Source organism: Bos indicus x Bos taurus, chromosome 7 (genome assembly GCF_003369695.1).
Source record: "Bos indicus x Bos taurus breed Angus x Brahman F1 hybrid chromosome 7, Bos_hybrid_MaternalHap_v2.0, whole genome shotgun sequence".
Lineage (NCBI taxonomy): Eukaryota > Metazoa > Chordata > Mammalia > Artiodactyla > Bovidae > Bos > Bos indicus x Bos taurus.
This window is the reverse complement of record NC_040082.1, coordinates 107,677,401-107,703,222: the sequence shown is the minus strand read 5'-3', so window position 1 is coordinate 107,703,222 and position 25,822 is coordinate 107,677,401. Positions and strand designations below refer to the sequence as shown.

At 47.4% G+C, this 25,822-nt stretch overlaps 1 protein-coding gene across 50 annotated transcripts in view; it reads right to left on the bottom strand.

Moving 5' to 3' along the window:
* The window catches only part of OBSCN (obscurin, cytoskeletal calmodulin and titin-interacting RhoGEF), a 229,285-nt gene that overhangs the window by 93,200 nt on the left and 110,263 nt on the right, over positions 1-25,822 (bottom strand). For 48 of the 50 annotated variants that reach the window (XM_027548670.1, XM_027548671.1, XM_027548672.1 and 45 more), the window contains 13 exons: positions 12,445-12,720; positions 7,145-7,420; positions 5,617-5,901; positions 5,197-5,463; positions 4,764-5,033; positions 3,453-3,719; positions 2,909-3,175; positions 2,607-2,719; positions 2,345-2,498; positions 2,000-2,161; positions 1,777-1,881; positions 764-1,030; positions 62-331 (listed from right to left, as the gene is read on the bottom strand). In XM_027548670.1, coding sequence (XP_027404471.1) covers positions 62-331; positions 764-1,030; positions 1,777-1,881; positions 2,000-2,161; positions 2,345-2,498; positions 2,607-2,719; positions 2,909-3,175; positions 3,453-3,719; positions 4,764-5,033; positions 5,197-5,463; positions 5,617-5,901; positions 7,145-7,420; positions 12,445-12,720 — 2,979 coding nt within the window. The remainder of the gene's footprint in view (positions 1-61; positions 332-763; positions 1,031-1,776; positions 1,882-1,999; positions 2,162-2,344; positions 2,499-2,606; positions 2,720-2,908; positions 3,176-3,452; positions 3,720-4,763; positions 5,034-5,196; positions 5,464-5,616; positions 5,902-7,144; positions 7,421-12,444; positions 12,721-25,822) is intronic. The other 2 variants (XM_027548686.1, XM_027548713.1) reach the window with 2 other exon arrangements.

The following is a 25,822-nucleotide window of genomic DNA, read 5'->3' as shown; positions in this document are numbered from 1 at the left end:
GAACCCCCGCCCCCCAGGCCCTGTCCACCCTCAGCCGAGCCACTGGGCAGCACCCTCTCACCAGAGACCACCAGGGAGGCGGTGGAGCGCGATTTGCCGATGGTGAAGTGCACCGGCCCCGTCATGGTGGAGTAGGTGCGCCGCAGCGTCAGCCGATGCACCGTGCCCTCCTGCTCTATCCCCACGTCAGGCCCCGCCTGCAGCACCGTCTTCCCCAGGAGCCACTTGGCGGGCCGCACTGAGGGGATGGAGGTCTCACACTCGAACCAGGCGGGCGCCGGCTCCATCACCGTCACATCCTGCAGGCCCCGCACGACCACGATGGACTGCTCTGTGGATGAGGGCCAGTCAGTGGGGCAGTCCCACGGGAGGGTCGTGAGCCCCGCCCCTGCACCTCTGCAGGCCCTGCTCCTGGGAACAGACTCTCTCGAGCACAGTCACATCCTCTTGGGAGCACCCTGAGGCCACCAATCAGGCCCTTCTCAGAGTTGTGTTCAGCTTTATGCAACCCTATGGACTGTAGCCTACCAGGCTCCTCCGTCCATGGGATTCTCCAGGCAGGAATACTGGAGTGGGTTGCCCTGCCCTCCTCCAGGGGATCTTCCCCACCCAGGGACCGAACCCAGGCCTCTTATATCTCCTGCACTGGCAGGCGGTTCTTTACCACTAGCGCGACCTGGGAAGCCCGAGCCTCCAAGTGCCAAAGGCCACAACCCTTCTCCTGGGGAAAAAAGGAACAGCTTCCACCCGGCCCCGCCCAAACCTTCTACGAAGAACTGTGCACTGGTCTTCACATCGCCGGCATCACACGTGTAGGTGTCCTCGTCCTCGGGCTGGACGGCGTTGATGACCAGCTTGCGGTAGAGGCCGTCACTGACCATCTCGTACTTGGCTCCGGGATGGAGCTCCACGCTACCCTTGAACCACCGCACCTGGGCACTGGCCCTGGACATCTGGCACTCAAGCACGCCGCGGTGCTTCTCCATGGCGATCTTATCCCGCAGCGGGCGGAGGATGGACACAGGCAGCTCTGGGAGTATAGCCCGCGGGGTCAGAGTGGGCACAGTGAGCCCAAACCCCCAGGATGGGGTGCTTGGGCTGTGCATCTTCCCACCAGCCAACCTGGGACCCCATGCTCAGGCTAAAAAGAGCCCAGCGACCCGCCCGCCAGAGCCAGCGGGCAGCGCAGCAGAGTCTCACCCTCAGGCTGGCCTGGGACGTGCTGCTCACCTCTGACCACAAGGACTTATCCAGGGGGCCCTTGGCATGTGCGTGCCTGCCCCACCCAGACATCCCATCCATCCCCTCGCCACACGGCCTTACCCTCACCCTGCACACCCCGAATCCTTTGCACCCTGTCCCCTCCATACGTATCCAATACCCGGGCCCCTACCTGCAGCCTGTTCCCAGGCCCTTTCTCCCTCCTGCCCCACCGTCACCTTGACTGTCACCAAGTTCACCAGACAAAAGGCTTGTACGCTCACCTCCTGCCGGGCCTCACACCCTTTCTCTCCAGCATTTGCTGAGGTCCCAGGAGGGAGAATTTACTGGTAACTACATGTTCAACAAAGGAGACCGCAAGACTGCCTCCTCTAGTCCACTTTCTTCCTGCTGAGGAGGGAATACCCATTTCCCTCCTCCTGGGTCATTTCTAACCTCATTCCGGGAGGGACCCCAGGACAAAGACAGCGGGCCTTCCAGCCCCGTAAGACTCAGCACATGTACTTGTCCACACAGACACTGTCCAGCCCATGCCTTGTTCGGGGCCCCCATTACCTTTTACTCGGAGCTGGGCTCGCGATTCTGCATTTTCCGCTACAAACTTGATTTCCCCTGCATCTTCCACCAGGACTCTCCGATAGATGAGAGTGTATGTCCTTCCTGGGGACAAAGCCCACTCAGGACTAAAGGGCAGGGTGGCCCGGGGATGGGGAGGGGTGGCCTGGGGGCAGGAAGTGGGGAGGACCCCTGCTTTGGCCCCCCACTGTCCCCGTCTCACCTTCCTGGCGGATCCTCACGTTGTCACTGGGCCGCAGCTTACTGCCCTCCCAGAACCACTGCGCAGGCACCTCATCGTGGGAGACCTCACAGGAGAAGGTGGCGCCCTCTTTCTCCACCACTTCCACATCCTCCAGAGGCCTCACGATCTGCACATTCCGGCCTGGGGCACAGAGCAGGCCCTGCTACACCCCGAGGCACAGGCGTCCTATCTGACCGCCACCCCTGGCCCAGCTTGCTGACGGGGTACAGGCTGGGCACAAGGGCAGAACTAGAGGGCCAAGCACTTGCTGGGGGTCGCAGTAGGGGGCCAGAAGGTCCTTGCAGCCACCCGCCCAGCCCTCACCTTGCACCTTCAGGGAGGCCGAGCTCTGAGCATCGTGGGCATCGCACACATACACGCCCTGGTCTCCGAGCTCACATCGGTAAATGACGAGACTCCTGCAGGCCCCCTGGGCCATCATGCCCATGGTCTTGCTTACCCGCAGCTCCACGTTGTCCTGTGAAGGAACGAGGCCGAGTCAAGGGCTGGTACTGCCCAGCAGAGCGGTCTGACACTTGCCCACCCCCGGTGAGAGGCAAGAGGGGGCAGAGGAGTTTGCGGGCACCTTCAACCAGCGCACATCCACATTGGGGCGTGAGAGCTCACAGTCCAGGGCCACCTTTTCCTTCTCTGTGGCCACCATGTCCTGCAGAGGGCGGACGAACTTCACAGGCAGCTCTGGGAAGACAAGAGGGAAGTGCTGAGAAGCAGGGCCTCCGTGCGGGGCAGAGTCTGAACTGGCTGGAGTCACTCAGCTGGTTTTAGGAACGAGTCCCCTCCCCTACGATGCCCCACCTGCCTCCCTGGCACCGTAGGGACAGGGGCAGACACCTTGGAGTGAGTGCTGCCCCACCCATAAGCACCCACCAGTGACCACCAGATGAGCAGAGGTGTGCACGCCCTCCGCCCTGAAGGCCACCAAGCCACCGTCCTGCCGCTGCAGCCGTGACAGCGTGAGGGTGTGTGTGGGGCCGTGCACCGCCAGCTGGCAGTTGGGTCCTGGCTGGAGCCGAAGACCGTCTCGAGTCCAGTTGCCCTCCACGTCAGCGTGGGACAGCTCTACTTCCATAGTGGCCGTGCCCTGCTCCTGCGCCTCCACGGCCTGCAGGCCCCGCACGAGCCGGACCTGGCGCACTACGGGACAAATAAGGGGAAGGATGAGCCACTGCAGCAAGACCCTGACCCTCGGGCCAGCCCTTGTCATGACCCCAGGGAGCCTCACGGTGCCCTGTGGGGGAGGCCTCCCCGCCCCTCACTCCCTTCCCCTCCTCCCCGGCCCCTGCCAAGTGCAGGGTCTTCTTCCCTTTTCCCCCTTTCCCAAGGCTCTGCCCCCAGACGGAGGTCCCTCTCCTCCTACCCTCTCTACCTCCTCAATGCTCAACCCTTGGACCAAGCTCGCCTAGCTGCTCACTTTCCACAGTCAGCTTGGCCTGTGTCTTGTCGTCTGGTGTCTCGCAGCCGTAGAAGCCACGGTCAGCGAAACCCACACCGTGGAGAACCAGACGGTGGCGTGCACCCTCGGCGTGGATCTCCACTTTCTCGCCCGACGCGAGTGCTACAGCATTGCGTGTCCACTTGACCTCCGGCCACGGCCGAGTCAGCTCCACCTCCATGGTCACTGAGCTCCGCTCCTCCACGGTCTGTGGCTCCAGCTTCTTTCTGAACAACACTGGAGCCTCTGCAGTCATGAGAGAAGGAGATCACCAGAGCCACTGTTTACTCTCGGAAAAGCAAGGCAGAGGGACCCGGCCCCTGACCCCTAGCCAGCAGACCTGCCCTCCACCACATTCTGACTCCGAGCTAGGGAAGACCTTGGCCATTCTCAGCGCTCAGCTGCACGTGTGCGCAGGTATGATTTTATGGGTGGATAAGAGCACTTCAGCTGGAGGAAGGCATGGCAACCCACTCCAGCATTTTTGCCTGGAGAATCCCATGGACAGAGAAGCCTGACAGGCTACCGTCCACGGGGTCACAGAGAGTCGGACACGACTGAGCGACTGAGCACACACACAACCACACTTCAGGAGGGCTTCTTCTTGCCCAGTCCCCCTCCCACCTACTGCTCCCCTCTTCTGAACACCCTCCTGCCACGCCCATAAGAGCCTGAAACTCCTCAGTGCGGCTGGTGAGCAGAAGCATAGGGACACAGAGAGCTCTTGAGACAGGCAGACTCCGAGCCCCCAGACCAGCTGCACCCTGTTCAACTAGGCCCTGGGTGCACCACATTAAAGAAGAGAAATGTTTTGAGTCCTCCTCCCAGACTCAGGTTGTGCCATGGGCAGAAGTGAATCTGCCCATTTAACTCCCTTCCGCATGAGATGGCTTGGCTCCCCTGGGGTAAAGTTCTGGTTCTCCCCACACAACCTGGCTTCAGTGAGCCAAGCGCATCCCCATCCCCTGCATATGCTTGCCCACCTTGCCACCTCTCCCACCTCTGGGCTCAGCAAGGGTCCTTTCCCTAGGAAGACCCCCTGGATCACGACCTCTGCCCACTCTCCCTCCAGGTGTGCACTGCAAGAGTTTACCATCTCCCCTTCGGAGCAGGTGCCTGGCCCCATGGTCCCACTCTGCAGCTGATAAACCCACATCCTCTGAAGTCAGCCCAAGGCTCTGGATCCAGGCTGGCAGCAGGGTGTATCAGTACAGCCACCTGGGAACCAGCTCACTAGGAGAAGCTGGTACAAGAAGCTGTGGCGCCCTCCCTGCCGCCCCACAAGCTCACCTCGGACCCGGAGGGCAGCCGTGGACTGGATGCCCTCAGCCTGTGCAGTGACCTGGCCGGCATCCTCCAGGGCCAGGCTTAAGATGGTCAGGCTGTGGCTGGCACCCTTCTGCGAGATGAGAAACTTCTCGCTGGACTGTAGTTGGACACCGTCTCGGAACCATGTGACTGCCACGTCGCTGGGGGTCACCACGCACTGGAAAGTGGCCTCGCTCCCCTCCTCTGCAACCACCGCACTCAGCCCAGACGTGAACTTGACCACACGGGGTACTGTGGACAGGGGCTCCACTTGAGATACAGACAGGATAGGCGGGGCCTCCCCCTCTTGCAGACTCCGCGGAAGGACACCTCTTTCCGGAAGCCTCCCAAGAATGCTCCGCCGAGCTACCCACCCTCCCCGGCGAGTCAGCCCGCAGACCTGGCACACGCATACCGATAACAGTGAGCATGGCGCTGGTGTGGTCGTCGCGGCTCTCACACACGTACTCCCCTGCATCCTCTGCCCGCAGGCCCGACACCGTGAGCGAGCGCCGAGGCCCCGCAGCCGCCATCTGGAAGCGTTTGCCGGCCCGGAGTTGCGTGCTTCCGCGGCGCCACACCACCTCAGCCTGCGCAGGGCTCAGCTCACAGACCAGCGTCACCGTGCCGCCCAGATCCCCGCTCACGGGCTCCAGGGGGCGGCAAAACTTGGCAGCCACCTCTAGGGGAGGGGAGGGGACGTCAGCCTGGCAGGGTTCAGGCCGCAGAACCAGCTCCGAGCCGCCTGGTTGCACGCCCGGAGCCGCACCCGGTCTCCACTCCAGGATGCTGCCAACAAGGGGTTCCCAGAGGACCACCCCATGGAGCTGCTCACCTTCCACCTGTACCGGGAAGTCCTGCCCCTCTGTGCCCACGCGGCAGCTGTAGACAGCGCTGTCCAGGGTCTGTGCCCCACGCATGGTCAGGGTGTGGGTGTCCCCTAGGCTGGCCATCTCGTGCCGCTTGCTGCGGCGAATCTCCACACCATCTTTGAACCACGTCACCGTGGCCACAGACGGCGTGGCCAGAGTGGCTGTCAGGATGATGTCCTCGTGTTCCCTGACCACCAGCGGTTCCCTGCGTCTGGGTTTCTCTGGGGCCGGGGGCTCAAACTCCGGCTCTGGGCAGGGGGATAACACAGGAGCATTAGACAGGGGACCCTCTCACCCTTGACCTGAATACCAGCCCCCTCCAGGCCACGCGGTGGGAGACTTGAAATGAAACTGCCTAGGCTGTCCGCCTCTCCACCCCGGCCTCTCTTCTGAGCAAGCCAGCGAGGAACGCCTCAGGGCCACACTCTGCCTGCCAGGCACCATCCAGGCTCCCAGGGGCAGCACAGGGCAGTGAGGAGGAGCCACCTGGGACCACAGGCCTGGGGGCCACAAGCTCTGTCCACCAAGAGCTCAGAGTCCAGGATCCCTGCCCCACCCCAAGGGGCGCTGGGCCCCACGAGCAGCTAAGGCAGGGAAAGCGGGGCACATAATGACCCTGATGCAGCCTGGGGCTGGGCCAGCATTCCAGAAGGGCAGGAGGGAGCGGGGCCAGGAAGGGCAGCAGAGGAGGACAAGCTCAGTAGAGGAACCCCCTGTGGGGAGGGGAGAGGCCAGGCAAAGACTGAGACTGTGAAATAGCCTGAGTGCCTCCAGCAGCAGGGGAAAGGCCAGGGCCGAGAAGGGAGAGGGAGGCCCTGGGAGGGGGCCTAAGAGGGTCCCTGTGAGGGCTGATCCAGGGGACCGCCTGGAAAGACCATGCTGGCTGCAGGATCAGATGCCAGGGCCACAGCTGGGGACAGAGACAGGGTCACTGAGCTCAGGACTCCGAAACCCAGTGATGTCACCAGGCAGCAGGAGGGACAGGAGCAAGCAGGCAATATACCGGCTTGGCTCAGGCCCAGGACAGAATGGGCATCTGAGCAGAAGCCAACACAACAGGCTGACCTAAATACAGCTGGACCATCAGGGGCCCGAGCTGAGACAGGGGCGCCAGACCCAGTGAAGGCAGGGGTGTTCAAGGCCAGAAGTGCCCCAGAGCAGGGCTCCACAGCTGCCCAGGAAGACTTAATATGGGAATAGTGCCCCCTGCTGACCACAGACAGAGAATGGCCATTTCAGCAGCCTGCAGATGGCTGAGAAAGCCTCTGTGGCAGGTTTCACACTGGGAAAGGTATGGATGTGGCGGAGAGAAGCGGGAATCTGGGGGAGCAGATGTCAAGAGTGTCCTGGACTCGGGGCTCTGGCAGGCGTCCTGCCACTCAAGGGCCTTGCGGGGAGACAGAGCCCTGGAGCTGACTGCATCCGTGGAGAACCCAGCAGAGGACCCAGCATCCCCCGCACTCACACCCCCCACCCAGCCTTGGCACCCACCTGTGACATCCAGGTGGAAGGAGACCTTCTGGCCCCCGGCCTCGCAGCTGTACTCCCCGGCGTCTGCCTTGCCCGCCTGCTGCACCACCAGCTGCCGGGTGCAGCCCTTGGCCTCCACATGCACTTTCGAGCTCGAACTCAGCTTCTTCCCATCCTTGTACCACGTCACCTCCATCTGGGCCTGGGCCACCTCGCAGCTCAGTGTGGTGCGGGCGCCTGCCTTGGCCTGCACTTCACTGCGTGCCGGCTGCTCCTTGGCAAACACCACCATAGGCTCTGCAGACAAGGAAGGATGCACAGGCTCAGAGACGCCATCTAAGTCAGGAATGCAGCAGTATGGAAAGAAGGCCTGGGCAGGTAGGAAGGGGGCTGGGCCCTGCTCCAGGCTCTGTGTTGTCCCATAAGTGCCCACAATTGATCTATACATTCCGTGCGTCCTGCTCCAAGTGGGGGCTCTGGGAAAGATTTCTTCCCTGCACAGATTCCTCTAGGAAAGGAAATGTGGGATCAGGATGCACGTGCCCTTCAACCTTCCTAGATAATGCAGTCTTTCTCACACAGAGAACTCTCCCACCCACAGTGCATGTGCGTTCCTGAGGCTCCATCCTCTCAGTGTCGTCAACTGGTGGCAAGCCGGTAGGGAGCATGGTTGTACTTCCTGAGCTTTCCTTTGCACAGTCCTAACGGCTTACAAAGTGAAGCACCATTTCTCATCTTTTTGGCTTTTGGAGTCTGCCCTTCTTCAGGATCACTGCCAGACGTTTACCGAGTTATCAGTAGCATTGTCTGTCTTTTCCTTCTTCATTTTCAGGAGCTCTTCATATATTTATATTAGAACATTCACAATTATGGCTGTGTAAATATTTTCTCCATCTTTGTCACTTGCTTCCTTATCTTTTGTGTGTCTTCTGTTGACATAAAGTTCTCAGTTTTAACACGGGCAAGTATGTCAAATGTCCTTTGTGGAACCCTCTTACACTGTTGGTGGGAATGCAAACTAGTACAGCCACTATGGAGAAAAGTATGAAGATTCCTTAAAAAACTGGGAATAGAACTGCCATATGACCTAGCAATCCCACTGCTGGGCATACACACTGAGGAAACCAGAACTGAAAGAGATATGTGTACCCCAGTGTTCACTGAAGCACTGTTTACAACAGCCAGGACACCTGATGCAAAGAACTGACTCACTGGAAAAGACCCTGATGCTGGGAAAGATTGAAGCCAGGATGAGAAGGGGACGACAGAGGATGAGATGGTTGGATGGCATCACTGACTCGATGGACATGAGATTGAGCAAGGTCCGGGAATTGGTGATGGACAGGGAAGCCTGGAGTGCTGCAGTCCATGGGGTCACAAAGAATTGGACACAGCTGAGTGACTGAACTGAACCGAGGACATGGAAGCAACCTAGATCTCCACTGGCAGATGAACAGATAAGGAAGATGTGGTACATACACACAGTGGAATATTATTCAGCTATAAAAAGGAACGCATTTGAGTCAGTTCTAATTAGGTGGATGAAACTGGAGCCTGTTACACAGAGTGGAAGTAAGTCAGAAAGAGAAACACCAATACAGTATATTGATGCATGTATGTGGAATTTAGAAAGATGATAGCAACGATCCTATATGCAAGGCAGCAAAAGACACGGATGTAAAGTAAAGACTTTTGGACTCAGTGGGAGAAGGTGAGGGTGGGAAGATTTGAGAGAACAGCATTGAAACACGTACATTACCATATGTAAAACAGATAACCAGTGCAAGTTCGATGCATGAAGCAGGGCACTCAAAGCCGACGGCTCTGGGACAACCCAGAGAGATGGGGTGGGGAGGGAGGTGGGAGTGTGGTTCAGGATGGGGAGACACATGTGCACCCGTGGCTGATTCATGTCGATGTATGGCAAAACCACCACAATATTGTAAAGGAAGTATACTCCAATTAAAACTAATTAATTTTAAAAAATGTATCCTTTGTGATTAATACATTTATATACTGCTTAAATCTTTTATTACCATCAGGTCATTGCTGCTAAGTCACTTCAGTTGTGTCCGACTCTGTGCGACCCCATAGATGGCAGCCCACCAGGCTGCCCTGTTCCTGGGATTCTCCAGGCAAGAACACTGGAGTGGGTTGCCATTTCCTTCTCCAATGCATGAAAGTGAAAAGTGAAAGTGAAGTCGCTCAGTCGTGTCCGACTCTAGCGACCCCATGGACTGCAGCCTACCAGGCTCCTCCGTCCATGGGATTTTCCAGGCAAGAGTACTGGAGTGGGGTGCCATTGCCTTCTCCAAACTTTTATATTGGAGTCTCTAACCCACCGGGAGTTGGTGTCCATGTGTGCTGTGAGAGAGACGTCAATTTTCATTATAGAGGAACAGATATAAATATATATACACACACATATATATATATATGGTTATATGGCATTTGCACAGTTTATGAAAAAATTACTCTCTCTCTACACTACACACTAGCACTACATAGAAAACAGAAAAGGGATGGGAGAGTTTGGTTAAATGCAGGGCTGTTTCAGAGCTCACTATTCTATTTCTTTGTATTTATTCCTGCACTGAAACCCAGCTGTTCACTACTGTAATTTTATAATGTTTGATATCTTGCAGATCAAAGGCTCTCATTTTACGAGTGCTTCCGTTCCACCTGGCCCTCGGAATCAACTTGTCAGTTTTGACAGACACACAGAAGAACTTCCCTTTGGATTTTGATTGGTGGTACGTGTTCAGTTGTGTCCAACTCTTGCAACCCCAAGGACTGTAGCTGGCCAGGCTCCTCTGCCCATGGAGTTCTCCAGGCAAGAATGCCTGGACTGGGATGCCATTTCCTCCTCCAGGGTTTTGAGTAGGAATGGACACCTTCATGCCTTCCATGCATAGCTCACCATTCATTTAGATCTTCACTGCCTCCCTAAAATGTTTAATATCCTCTCTTGGAAGCCTTAAACAAATTTTATTAGACATGGAATTAGAAGCATGATACTTTTGATGCTATGGTAACTGTCTTAAAATATCATTTTCTGACTCTCAGTTGCTAGTACATCAACTTAGAGGCGTTTTCTGTGTATTTTGTATGTGGCGATTATTCTTAACTTTCTTACTAACTTTAAAAATTCTTTCTACTCTCTGCATTAATAATGTTATCATCTAGGAACTCCACTTTTTGCTTTACCTAAATTTTACTTTATATTTTTCCTGACAGTCTCTACAATATTGGACATAAGTTTTGATAGTGGAGCCACTTGAAATGCTCCAGTGAAAAGGAAAGCTTTCAAGGTTTCTCTGCAAGTGTGATGTTTGATGTCGTTTTCTTTAGTACTCTGTATCAAATTAAGGATCTATCCGTTTATTACTAGTTCAGTAAGAAGTTATCAAAATGAATGTATGCTGTATTTTATAAAACTCAATCTAGATATGATGTAAACATTTTTTCAAGTACTTTTATTCTGTACTTTTAAAGGCAGGAATATGCTTTTTCTCTTTTAGCTTCTTAATGTTATAGATTGATTTTTCTAATGTTCTGATGTTGAACAATTGCATTCCTGGATTAAGATCTTCGTGTATTGCTCCATTCACTTTGCCAATATTTTGTATAGGATTTTGACATTGACATCGATAAAAGATTGACCTGTAATTTCAATTCTTTATACTTTGTCAGATTTGGGTATCAATACTACGGTAGCTACATAAAATGAGTTAAAGAGTGTTATACACACACACACACATATAAATAGACACACACACATATATATCCCTTTTCCATTCTCTTAAAGAATCTCCGTGAATAGGAAATAGTTTTCCAGAATATTTCATATAATTTGCCAGTAGAGCCACTAAGCTTAATCTTGTTCTATGAGATTATTTTATTATGGTTCCATTTATCTAAAAGATTATAAGACTGTTCAAGTTTATTTCTTCTTGTGTAAGTTTTGATATAGTTTTCTAAGAATTGGCCAATATTTCAAAACTTTTCAAATTTACTTGTGTGAAATAATATCAGGTTTTGATTATAATAATGTCAAAATGATTCACAGTGGATTTCCTGGTATCTAAGTTGACTCATTGGAAAAGACTCTGATGCTGGGAGGGATTGGGGGCAGAGGAGAAGGGGACGACAGAGGATGAGATGGCTGGATGGCATTACCGACTCAATGGACGTGAGTCTGAGTGAACTCCAGGAGTTGGTGATGGACAGGGAGGCCTGGCGTGCTGCGATTCATGGGGTCGCAAAGAGTCGGACACAACTGAGTGACTGAACTTATACTAACTGAACTGATAATATACCTATGAATCAGTATATACTAATACAATATCAAACTGTTATGTGGTGGCACTTAGGAGTCAAGACAGAGCCACAGCCCACCTCTGTTTGAAGTTAACCTCTCTTAACAAAAGGAAACTAAAGGTAGTCTGCAGACATCTCTGTGAACCAGCTCAGAAGGTACAGAAAGACACGCGTCCTTAGGAAATGCTATGAAACAAATGCTGCTCTACCAGTCAGTACTGCTACTACAGTGCCTCATCTTTAGGAAAGCCTATTGGTGTAGGGAAAGCTCCTTACTACTCTCCATTTCTAAATTTATAAATCAAGCTCCAAAGGGAATCCTGACACAGAATGTACTAACTGGAGGCAAAAGAAAACCAAAATTTGCTTTTAAAAGAATGTACCATATCTCAGAGGCGCATGTCAAAGGCACCAATCCTCTTCTCTTGGTTTACTTTGCACAGACGTTGCAACAGAACAGAAACCTAGATTTTGCAACATTTAGATAGATAACTTCTACAACAATGTGCAAGAAAGAAAGTGTGTCCCATAACAACTAACATAAATTCAGACTTGAGGTAATGCCAAGCATGATTATGTGGCTGAAATCCTCTTATCAGGTTCAAAAAACTACACACATCTCTGATTAGGGAGAATCCTCATACAACGCTGGGTGAGAGAATTTGGACATTGCTAAAACATCCAAAAAGTACTTTCACATTTCCCAAGGTGAGAGACATGTGGCCCACTTGAGACCCCAAGGGCCAGATGGAGCCAGGGTCCTGGGCACCAAAGATCAGCTGGAACATTACAACACGGAAACACCACTTGGGGTGCACAAGAGAGGCCCCCCCCAACTCACACACACACCATTCCCACCCAGCGTCCCTGGGATCAGCCATGAGCACGAGAATGGGAGGTGGGAAGATGGGAGATACGAAGAGGTTAAATGCAATGAAAAGATCCTGTCATGGCTGTAAGTCAGTCACATCGTCTCCAAAAGATCCTCTCAAATAACTGACCTGTGACGTCCAGGTGGAAGGAGACCTTCTGGCCCCTGGCCTCGCAGCTGTACTCCCCGGCGTCCGCCTTGCCCGCCTGCTGCACCACCAGCTTCCGGGTGCAGCCCTTGGCTTCCACACGCACTTTCGAGCTCGAACTCAGCTTCTTCCCGTCCTTGTACCACGTCACCTCCGTCTGGGCCTGGGCCACCTCGCAGCTCAGCGTGGCACTCGCCCCCGCCACGGCCTGCATTTCACTGTGTGCCGGCTGCTCCTTGGCGAACACCACCGAGGGCTCTGGGGACAGAGGGGGATACACAGGGTCAGAGATGCTATCTAAGTCAAGATGCAGCACTGGGGAGGAAGGACTAAATGGTGAAGCAAGAGAACTGGAAATTTCTCTAGATCCTGGCTAGCTATGTGGCCTGGAAAACCCTACCTCCTTCTCACCAAGTGACCGCAGTTTACCTATATATTCTCCCACTGATCCATGCCTGTTGTTCCAGGAGAAGACGTTGCCAGAGACTTCAGTGTACACACTACTCTGGGAGAACTTCAGGGTCCTGAGGCATTGGTTCCTCAGCCTGTCTAGGTGGGCACCCAAATGGCAGTGCAGGACCCCAGCCACAGTTATCTGACATTAACGCTCTCCACAGGCCCGCTCGGGGAGGGGTGCCCTCCCACCTGCAGTGCAGAAGCGATCTTGAGCCTCCACCCTCTGGTCTATGCCCAGCGTGCCAACTGTGGCCAGTCAGGTGGGAGGGAAGTCGTATCCCCTTGGCTCCCTCTTGCATGGCACTCAGGACTCAGAAAGTGGAGCAGCGTTTTCAGTCTTTCGGCCATTACTGTTTGCACTCCTGTGGTGGTACTCTTAAGTGTTTCAGCTGATTTTCAATAGCGTTTTCTGTCTGCCCTTTATTTATTACCCAGATCTCTTTATGTGCTCGAGTGCTAGAGATCTGACAAATGATGCAGCTTGCGAATACTGTGCCCATCTGCATCACTTGCCTTTTCACTCAAGTTTTTGTTTTAAATCTGTTTGTTTATTTGGTTTCACCACACAGCTTGTAGGATCTTAGTTCCCCAACAACGGGTCAAACCTGTGCCCCTTGCAGTGGAAGCACAGATTCTTAACCACTGGACCGCCAGGGAAGCCCCCAAATTTAGTTTTAATGCAGTCGAATACAGGATATCGTTCAGTTGTTCTGTTTAAGACTTCCTTTACCCTGAAGCCATTAGATAATCTATGTCATCATCTGAGGTTTTATGGTTTTCCTTTCATACTCTGGTCTCTAACCCACCTGGAGTTTCTTTTTAAGTGCTGTTCCAGTTACCTATGCAATTTTTTTTATGATTAAATGTTGAAAACATATTAAAAAGACCATCCTTTCTCCATTGCCTATACAAGCTCACCGGTTTAAAAACAAAAGTGGTGGGGATGGCGGCAGAGTTGGAAGTTCATTTATTCACAGGTCTGATTGTGAGTTCACTATTCTGTTCCTTTGATCTGATAACTATCCCTGTATTGTAACCCCAGTATCTTTATGATAATTCTTTTTCAAGAGCATGTTGGCTCTACTTGACCTTTGGAATCTGCTGCTCAATTTTCAACTATCCAAAGAAAAACATTTGTTAGATTTTGACTGGATGTGAATATATCTGAGTCTTCCATACATTTCCATCTATTTCTTTAGGCATTTTTTACTCTCTCTCTCAAAAATGTTTAACCATTTCCCCCCACTAATGTCTTAAACATCTTTATTTTACTTGGAAATGGAAAGATCATACTTTTCACCATGCTGTAAATCTTTTATAATTTCATTTTCCAACTATGCTGCTACTATATGGAAATATATGTTTTTCACATATTGACTTTTTACATGGCAATTTTCTCAATTCTTATACTAAGTCTAACTGATCTTTTAGATTTTCTGAGTTGATATCCACGTAATCTGTTATTCCTTCTTACGTTTCATGCTTTGCATTGATCTGCTTTGTTTCTGAAGCTACATAAGCCCTGCAATACGGGAGTACAACCTTATCACAGTGTATTATCTTCTGGATATATTGCTAAATTCAGTTTGCTAATATTTTGTCTAGGGTTTTCCTTTGACAGCTATAATAAACTGACCTGTAATTTTAATTCTTGGTACAGTCCTTGTCATATTTTGGTGTCCATGATATGTTACCTACAGAAAACCATCTGCAGAGTGTTTCTCCTTCTATTCTCTAGAAGAATCCCCATGAACATGGATTAATTTATTTCTAAAATATTTAATATAATTTACCAGGAAAGTCACTGGGCTTAGATCTTTCTGAGAAAAATGATTTACTGTGGTTCAACTTACTTAAAAGGTTTAGAACTGTTGGAGTTGTCTAATTCTCCTGTGTTACTTTTGATAATAGTTTTCTAGGAACTGGCCAAATTGTCAAAATTTTTCAAATTGACTACCATAAAGTAATGTGTCATATTCTCTTAAAATATTAATAACATTTGACAAAGGTACAGAGTGAGGTTTCTGGTATCTGTCAGTTCAGTTCAGTCGCTCAGTCGTGTCCGACTCTTTGCGACCCCATGAATTGCAGTACGCCAGGCCTCCCTGTCCATCACCAACTCCCGGAGTTCACTCAGACTCATGTCCATTGAGTCAGTGATGCCATCCAGCCATCTCATCCTCTGTCGTCCCTTTCTCCTCCTGCCCCCAATCCCTCCCAGCATCAGAGCCTTTTCCAATGAGTCAACTCTTCGCATGAGGTGGCCAAAGTACTGGAGTTTCAGCTTTAGCATCATTCCTTCCAAAGAACACCCAGGGCTGATCTCCTTCAGAATGCACTGGTTGGATCTCCTTGCAGTCCAAGGGACTCTCAAGAGTCTTCTCCAACACCACAGTTCAAAAGCATCAATTCTTCGGCGCTCAGCTTTCTTCACAGTCCAACTCTCACATCCATACATGACCACTGGAAAAACCATAGCCTTGACTAGACGGACCTTTGAGGTTTCTGGTATCTATACATACCCACAAACTATTATGTACAGGTACAGTCCGACACTGTTAGGGATTGGCAACCAGAGGCCAGTGTAGGATCACAGCCTTAGTTATTTGATATTAACACCCTCTTTTTTTAAAGTGCTTACGCTTTTAATAGTATAATGAACACTGAATCCACTACCCACTCAAGAACTAATACATTCCCAATCAGTTATCTACCTGTAACAAACTCCTAATGAAAGGAAAAGAAATTTAGATCTCAGACTTCTCTATGAACCAGCCAGGGAGGCACAAACACACTAACCATGAGGGAAATTCTATAAAGTAAATACTGGTTTATGAGACCATGGCTGCTGCTACTATAAAAACTCATCTTTTAGTGTAGTGGTATAGTATTAGCTATTTATTCGTTTCCATTTCTAAGCTTACAAATCAAACTCCAAGAATACTGACACAAATGTTCTAACTGAAGACAAAGGAAAACAATATGCTGTTTGAAAAGAGCACTCTAAACCTCAGGCGTATATCACAGGTGCATACCTACCAAGAGTCAGCTCCTTTTTCACTGTTCACAGGCACTGAGACAAAACCTGGATCTAGAATTTGGTACACAAAGTGAAAGAGAAAAGAGCCTCCCAGAACACCTAAACTATCATGAACCAAATTTTAGTTTTGAGAAAATTCCAAGCATGATTATGTGCTGAAAAAAAAAATCCCCTTAGTTTTGGTTCAGTGAAATTCAAACAGGTCTCACTAGTAAGAACTCTCATGTGATGTTAGATGAGGGATGTGAGAACAGCTAATACATTCAGCAGAAGGATATGCACATATTCCCAGGTAAGAGACATCTCATCTACTTCAAACCTCAAGTACCAGGTGGATTCCAGAGTCCTCAATATGGGGAAGATTCTACACAGCTGCTGGGACATGTGAATAAGTGTTACATCAAACAGTACTTGAAGTTTACAAGAATGGCCAAACTCTCTTCCATATACATGCCCCTCCAATTTAAATTCCCTTGGCTCAGCCATGGGCATAATACTAGGACGTGGAGGGACGGAAGACTTGAAGAGAAGAAGTCTAATGTAGAGAGCACTAGGGTGCAGTGAGTCTATTAGTCAGTCCCATCGTCTCCTCCAAATGCTCTCAGTTAGAACCCCCTGTGATATCCACACACAAGGAGACCTTCCGGCCTCCAGCCTCAGAGCTGTACTTCCCAGTGTCTGCTTTCCCCGCCTGCTGCACCACCAGCCGCTGGGCATGGCCCTGGGTCTCTTCCTGCACTTCTGAGCTGGCACTCAGCTTCTTCTCATCCTTGAACCATCTCACCTCCTTCTGGGTCTGGGCCACCTTGCAGCTCAGCATGGCTGTCCCCCCAATCAGTATGCCCTTCACTCAACACTGGCTGTTCCCTGGCAAATGATGTACAGCCATGGACTCTAGGGACAAGGAGGGAAGTACAAAGTCAAAGACGCGATCATCTAAGGCAGGAAGGCAACAGTGGTGGGGGCGAGGTGGGGGGGAAGGGACTAAATAGGGAAGTAGGAGGGCTAGAAACTTCTCTAAGCTCTGCACTAGATATGTGCCCAAGAGGCCCCATACCCTATCAGCAGTGGTGACACAATATATCTATCCATTTGGCCACAGCTCCAAGTGGGCAGTTCTAAGTAAGAACATTGCAAAAGACTTCTCTGTATATAGGATCTGTGGGGGGCGGGAGGGGGGCGGAGTCATGATCTATGCAACCTTTCTAGATGAAGCCAGACTCTCCTTCCTAGATAAAGCCTCAACCTTCCTAGATGAAGCCAGTCTCTCCCACTCAACTGTGTGGAGAGCGGTCCTACCCACAGTGCATGAAAATTACTGATGCTCCACCCTCTTGCCTATTCTCAGCATGTCAACTGCTGCCAATCTGGTGGAAGTGAGGTGGTACTTCTTGTGGCTGTCTCCTGTATGGTTCTGGTGACCCACAAAGTGGAGCAGCTTTATTAATCTTTTTTGTCATTATGGTCATTTTTTTCATCATTTGCTCTTTTGTGGTGTCACAGTTAAAGAACTTGCCTGATTTTCAACAGCACTGTCTGCCTTTTTCATATTCATTTTTAGGACTTCTATTTGCATGTTAAAGCTTTCCTCTCCCATATCTGTGTGACTTGCATGCCACTCTTTTATGGTGTCTTCTGATGAATCGAGATGGTTGGATGGCATCACTGACTCAATGGACATGAGTTTGAGCATGCTCTGGGAGATGGTGAAGGACAGGGAGGCCTGGCGTGCTGCAGTCCATGGGGTCACAAAGAGCTGGACATGACTGAGTGACTGAACTGAACCAAATGAATCTACTGAAAGCTTTTAGGTTTTTTTTTATTTATTATTATTGTAAAGCTTTTAGCTTTAATGCAGTCAAATGTGTCATTCTTGTTCCATGTCAGGAATCTCCCCTTACCCAAAAGCCACCAGGCAATCTAAGTCATCATCTATGAGTTTTCATGGTTTTATCTCTTACCCTGAGGTCTCTTACCAACCTGGAGTTGGTTCCGTGTGGTTTGTGTTATCAGATGAACTTTTTTTCCTTACATGGTCAAATGGAAAAACAAATTCTTACAAAAAGACCATCATTTCCCACTCCTTGCACAGCCACCACACTTAAAAAAAAAGTGGGGGTGGAACAAAGGTCTGTCTGTGGACAGGTCTTTCGCTAAACTCTCTCTTCTGTTCCTCTGGTCTGATAACTGTCCCTTCACTGACCCATCTTTCTACATTACTGTAGTTTTATAATAGTTTTTAATATTGATAGAGCAAATGCTCACACTGAATTTGACTGTCAATTCTCAATACTCCCCTCCCAAAGAACATCTGCTTGGATATAGACTGTTATTGAACATCCTAGATTCTTTCATGGATTTCTATCCATTTATTTAGGACCTTCTTTATCATCTCTCAAAAATGTTATTCCCACTGCGCCCCTCCCCCACAGCCATTAAGCACCTTGCATTATATTCGGAATTAGAAACATGATACCTCTGATGCTATTATTAATGTTTTAAAATTCTGTTTTAAAATAACTGTTTGTAATTAGTAGATAAATATAGTAGTGTTTTCTGCATGTTAATATTTGTGTGCATTTATATTTCCAAATGCTCTAAGTCAAATCACTTATCCTTGAAATTTCGATATCCATAACCATGTCATCTTTGAATCCCACCATGTTTTTGCATTTCTGCACTTCATTGGCCTCCCTTCTGTTTTGTGCAGCGTTGGACAGAAGTGGTGACAGTTGGCTTCCTTCTCTTGTTCGCGAACTCAAATTAAAACCTTCAAGGTTTTACTTTAACTGTGACATCGCCTGGTGTTTTCTAGAGTGCCATTTATCAAGGTAAGGGAAAGTCTGTTTATTGATAGAATTTTATGGCCTAAGTTGATGACAAAATTATGGTGTTAAAATTGATCAAACTTTTATTCTGCATTTACTGAGAAAAATCACATCATTTCTCACTTCCAATTAGTTAATGTCATACATTATACTGGTTTTCTAATGGTCAGAATTTTAAATCAATGTTGCATGCCTGGACCACGTCTTTCATCCTAATCCGTTCTCACCTTCATATATTGTTCAGTGACTTTGCCAGTATTTTGTTGAAGATACGGGCCTCAACATCCACAGGATTTGTTGTTACTGCTCAGTTGCTCAGTCGTGTCCAAGTTTTTGTGACCCATAGACTGCAGCACACGAGACTTCCCTGTCCTTCACTATCTTCCGGAGTTTGCACAAACTCATGTTCATTGAGTCAGTGATGCCAGCCACCCATCTCATCCTGTTGCCCCCTTTTCCTCCACAAGATATTGGCCCATAATTGTAATTCTCCTTACATTCCTTGTCATATTTTGGTATCTATGTTATCCCATAGTTACACGAATCAAACTAGAGGGTATATCTCCTTGTTTTATTCTCTAGAATCTCTGTGAACATGGAATAATTACTTAACAGAAATTTGGCATAATTTTATCAATAGAACAGGGTTCCCCTGGTGACTTAGATGGTAAAGAATCTGCCTGCAATGCAGGAGACCTGGGCTCAATCCGTGGGTCAGGACTATCCCCTGGAGAAGGGAATGGCTACCCATTCCGGTATTTTTGCCAAGAGAATTCCATGGCCAAAGGAGCCAGGCAGGCTACAGTCCAGGGGGGGTCACAAAAAGTTGGAAACGGCTGAATGACTAACATTTTCACTTCATCGACAAACCAATGGGCTTAGATCTTTCTTTATGATTTTTTTTTTATTACTGGCCCCATTTATTTAAGTTTTAGGGGAAGTGGGGCCCAGATGATGGGGAGAGAAGATGCAGAGTCCATGTTTCCTCACCAACAGGATGTTCACCAGATGCTGGTGGAGGACCTTGGACACCCAGGAAGACCAGAGGAACCCCTGAGCAACTGGGTAGGATGGTGGGGGTGGGTAGCGATGGGGGAGGAGAAGTGGAGGCTGGACGTGGCAGGTATACCCGCGGGGCGGCTGGGTAAAGGGAGGGGTTTACACACCTTAAGAGACACATTTACCTTCTGGGGATCAGCAGGGACTAGGAGGGACCTGAGGGGTTGGAGGACTGGGGAAACACATCTAGCATTCTCCATCCCTGGTCACTCAGCTCCAGGGAGCTTGCTGAGGCCCTGGGCCTCTAAACCGTGAGGCCAGAGGCTCTCCAGAGGGCCCCTACCGGCCAGGCTGAACCCGGGCGCCACCCTGACACCCACCTAGGGCCTTTCCTGGCCTGGGTCCTACGCCTAAACCCCACCCTGCCTAAGGCTGCCCTGCCTAAGCCCTGCCCTCCACAGCCAAGGCTTTTTCGGGTCCTTTTTGTTTTGGTTTGGTTTGCTTTTTGGTTTTCTCCTTTGCTACTGGAGTTCTGTTTTACCTTCTGGTGTTTGTTTCATATATATTCTTATTTTTTCTAATATATCTGCTGGTTTTCTAAATTGTAATTTTTATTCTTTGTTTTTGTTCTGCTCTTTTTTTTTTTTTTTTTTTGCCGTGTTCTGTGGCTTGTGGGATCTCAGTTCATGGGCCAGAGATTAGAAATGAGCTCTAGTGGTGGGAGTACCAAGTCTGAACCACTGAACCAATAGAGAACCTCAGACCCCAGGGAATACTAATCAGAGTAAGGTCTCCCAGAGGTCCACATCTCAACACCAAGACCCAGCTCGACCCAACTGCCTGCAAGCTCCACTGCCGGAAACCTCAGGCCAAACAAACAGTAGATAGGAACACATTCCTACTCATAAAAAAAAAAAAAAAAAAATAGGATGACAAAAATATATGTTACAGACAAAGGAGCAAGGTAAAAACCTACAAGATCAAATAAATGAGGAGGAAATATGTAACTATCTGAAAAATAATTCAGAGTAGTGATAGTAAAGATGATCCAAAATCGCAGAAATAGAAGAAAATGTATTAAACAAACACCTAGAAGAACAAAAGAATGAACAAACGGTGATGAAAAATGCAGTAACTAAAATTAAAAATATGCTAGAAGGAATCAATAGCAGAATAACTGAGGCAGAAAAACGAATAAGTGAACTGAAGATAAAATGATGGAAATAACTTTCAAGGAGCAGCATAAAGGAAAAAATGAAGAGAACTGAAGATAGTCTCCGAGTTCTCTAGGACAATATTATATTAAATGTACCAACATTTGAATTATAGGGGTCCCAGCAAAAGAGAAAGAAAAAGGGTCTGAGAAAATATTTGAAGAGATTATAGTTGAGAACTTCCCTAACATAGGAAAGGAAAGACTCAACCAGAATCCAGGAAGTGTAGAGAGTCCCATGTAGGATAAGAGAAACATACCAAGACACATAATAATCAAACTAATAAAAATTAAATACAAAGAAAAACTATCAAAAGCAGCAGTGGAAAAGCAAAAAATAACATACAAGGGAGTCCCCATATGCCCATCAGCTGATTTTTCAGCAGAAACTCTGCCAGCCAGAATGGAGTGACAGGATATACGTAAAGTGATGAAAGGAAAAAAGCCCACAGCCAAGACTATACAGCAAAGATCTTATTCAAATTTGGCAGATAAATAAAAAGCTTTACAGATAAGAAAAGCAAAGAGAATTCAACACCAATTAAGAAAACAGTAGAGAAAATGGTAATAGGAAATATGAATCATACATAAATGTAAGTGGATTAAATGCCTCAACCAAAAGACACACTGAATGGATACAAAAACAAGACCCGTGTATCTGCTGCCTACGAGAGATCCATTTCAGACCTAAGGACACATGCAGACTGCAAGTGAGAGATGGAAAAAGATATTCCATGCAAATGGAAATCAAAAGAAAGCTGGAGTAGCAATACTCATATCAGATAAAATAGACTTTAAAATACAAACTGTTAAAGAGGTAAGGAAGGACACTACATAATAATCAAAGACTCAATCCAGGAAGAAGATAAAACAATTACAAATAGTTATGCATAGAAATAGGAGCACCTCAATACATAAGGCAAACACTAACAACCATAAAAGGGGAAATCAACCATAACACAATTAGTATTGGGGGACTTCAGCTCCCTACTTATACCAGTGGAAACATCATCCAAACAGAACATAACTAAGCAAACACAAGCTTTCAAGGACACAACAGACCAAAAGGAGTTAATTGATATTTATACGACATTCCACCTGAAAGCAGGAGAACAATTTTTTTTTCTCAAACACACATGGAACATTCTCCAGGATAAACCACATCTTGGATCATATATCAAGCCTCGGAAAATTTGAGAAAATTGAAATCGTATCAGCATTTTTTCCTACCACAATGCTATGACATTAGAAATCAATTACAGGGGGAAAAAATGCAAAAAAAAAAAAAACACCAAAAAAACCCCACAAATACATGAAAGCTAAACAGTGCACTGCTAAATAACCAAGAGATCACTGAAGAAATTAAAGAGGAAATTAAAAAATGCACAGAAACAAACAATGCTGAGAAGATGACAACCCAAAACCTATCGGACACAGTAAAAGCAGTTCTGAAAGGGAAGCGCATAGCAGTGCAATCCCACCTCAAGAAACAAGAAAAAGTCTCGAACTAACAATCTAACCTATGGGAGAAAGAGGAGAAAGAAAACCCAAAGTCAATAGAAGAAACGAAATCACAAAGATCAGACCAGAAATAAATGAAATAGGAAACAAGACAACAAGAGCAAAGGTCAATAAAAGTAAAAGTTGGTTCCTTGAGAAGGTAAACAAAACTGATAAACCTTCAACCAGACTCCAAGAAAAAAGAGCGAGGACTCAGTAAAATTAGAAATGAAAAAGAAGACGTTAGCATTGACACCACAGATATACAGAGGATCATAGAGACTGCTATAAACAACTGTAATCTAATAAAAAGACAACCTGGAAAAAATAGATAAATTCTTGGAAAGATACATGCTTTCAAGACTGAACCAGGAAGAATTAGAAAATATAAACAGGCCAATCACAAGTAGTGAATTGAAAATGTGATTAAAAATATTCCAACAAACAAAAGTCGAGGACCAGACAGCTTCCCAGGCAATTTGAACCAACTTTTAGAGAAGAGATAACATCTATCCTTCTCAAACTCTTCCCCAAAAATCTCAGAATCACAAACACTTATAAATTCATTCTATAAGGCCACTATCACCCTGATACCAAAACCAGAAAAGATATCACACAAAAAAAGAAAATTACAGACCAATATCACTGATGAACAAAGACACAAATATCCTTAACAAACTACTAACGAACAGAAGCCAACAATAGAAGCCAACAATATATTAAAAGGATTATACATCATGATCAAGCGGTTATCCCAGGGATGCAAGGATTCTTCAATATATGCAAATCAATCAATGTCCATATTAACAAATTAAAGAATAAAAACCATACGATCATCTCAATAGAGGCAGAAAAAGCTTGTGACAAAATGCAATAACCATTTATGATAAAAATTCTCCAGAAAATTGGCATAGAGGGAACCTACCTCAACATAATAAGGGCCATATATAACAAACCCACAGCAAGCCATCATTCTCAATGGTGAAAAACTGAAAGCACTTCCCCTAAGATTAGGAACAAGACAAGGATGCCCACTCTCACCACTCTTATTCAACATAGGTTTGGAAGTCCTCACTATGGCAATCACAGAAGTAGAAGAAATAAAAGAAATCCAAACTGGAAAAGAAGTAAAGGTGTCAGTGTATGCAGACGACAGGTTATCACACATAGAAAATTCGAAAGATGCCAACTACTGGACCTGATCAATGAATTTAGTAAAGTTGCAGGATACAAAATTAATACACAGAAATCTCTTGCATTCCTTTATACTAACAATGAAAGAGCAGAAAGAGAAATTAAGAAAACAATCCTGGTTACCATCAAGACAAAAAGAATAAAATATCCAGGAATAAACCTACCTAAGGAGCAGAAGATCTGTACTCACAAAACTATAAAACACTGATGAAAGAGATCCAAGAGGACACAAACAGATGAAGAAACAGACCATGTTCTTGGAGTGGAAGAATCAATTTATAGTGAAAATGACCACATTATGCAAAGCAATCTACAACTGCAGTGCAATTCCTATCAAATTACTAATGGCATTCTTTACTGAATTAGAACAAAAAACTGTATAATTTGTATGGAAACACAAAAGACCCCGAAGAGTCAAAGCAATCTTGAGACAGAAAAATGGAGCTGGCTCTCTGACTTCAAACTATAATACAAAGCTACCGTCACCAAGACAGCATGGTACTGACACAAAAACAGAAATATAGACCAACAGGACAAGATACAAATCCCAGAGGTAAGATATGGGCACCTCGTCTTTGACAAAGGAGGCAAGAATATACCTGGGAGATATTGAGAATATGGAGAAAACACAGCTTCTTCAATAAGTGGTGCTGGGAAAGCTACATGTAAAAGAATGAAATCAGAACAATCCCTAACACCATGCACAAAAATAAACTCAAAATGAATTAAAGACCTAAATGTAAGACTGGACACTATAAAATTCTTAGAGGAAAACACAGGAGAAACACTCTTTGACATAAGCCACAGCAAGATCTTTTTTGACACACCTCCTAGAATAATGAAAAGAAAAAGAAAAAAAATCAAATGTTATATAATTAAACTTAAAAGCTTTTGCACAGCAAAGGAAATCATAAATAAGACAAAAAGACGACCCTCAGAATGGCAGAAAATATTTGCAAACAAAGCAACAGACAAAGGATTAATTTCCAAAATATACAGGCAACTCATGGAGCTCAATATCAAAAAACAAACCACCCAATCAAAACATGGGAAGAAGCCCTAAATAGACATCTCTTCAAAGAAGACATACAGATGGCCAAGAGGCATATGAAAAGATGCTCAACATCACTATTAGAAAAATGCAAATTAAAAGTACAATGAGGTATCATCTCACACCAGTCAGAATGGCCAGCATCAAAAAAAATCTCCACAACAATAAATGCTGGAAAGGGTGTGGGGAAAAGGGAACCCTCTTACACTACTGGTGGGAATGTAAATTGATACAACCACTTTGAAGAACAGTATGGAGGTTCATTAAAAAACTAAATATTAAACTACCATATGACCCAGCAATCCCACTACTGGGCATATATCTGCTACTGCTGCTGCTGCTGCTAAGTAGCTTCAATCGCGTCCAGCTCTTTGCGACCCCATAGACGGTAGCCCACCAGGCTCCCCCATCCCTGGGATTCTCTAGGTAAGAACACTGGAGTGGGTTGCCATTTCCTTCTCCAGTGCATGAAAGTGAAAAGTGAAAATGAAGTCGCTCAATCATGTCCGACTCTTTGCGACCCCATGGACTGCAGCCCACCAGGCTCTTCCACCCATGGGATTTTCCAGGCAAGAGTACTGGAGTGGGTTGCCATTGCCTTCTCTGGGCATATACCTGAGAAAACCATAACTTAAAAAGACATATATACCACAGTGTTCACTGCAGTACTATATACAACACCCAAAACATGGAAGCAACCTAGATATCAATAGACGGATGACTCGATAAAGAAGATGTGGTACATATACACAATGGAATATTACTTAGGCATAAAAAGGAATAAAATTGAGTCGTTTGCAGTAACGTGGATGAACCTAGAGCCTGACATACAGCATGAAGTCAGTCAAAAAGAGAAAAACAAATATTATATATTAACACATCTATGGAATCTAGACAAATGATACTGATGAACCTATTTGCATGGCAGGAACAGAGATGCAGACACAGAGAATGGACTTGTGGGGGGGGTGAGGGGGAGGAAAGGGGCTAACTGAGAGAGTAACACCGATGTATATGCCCTAGCATGTGTGAGATAGAGAGCTAGCAGGAAGCTGCTGTCCAGCACAGGGAGCCAGCTT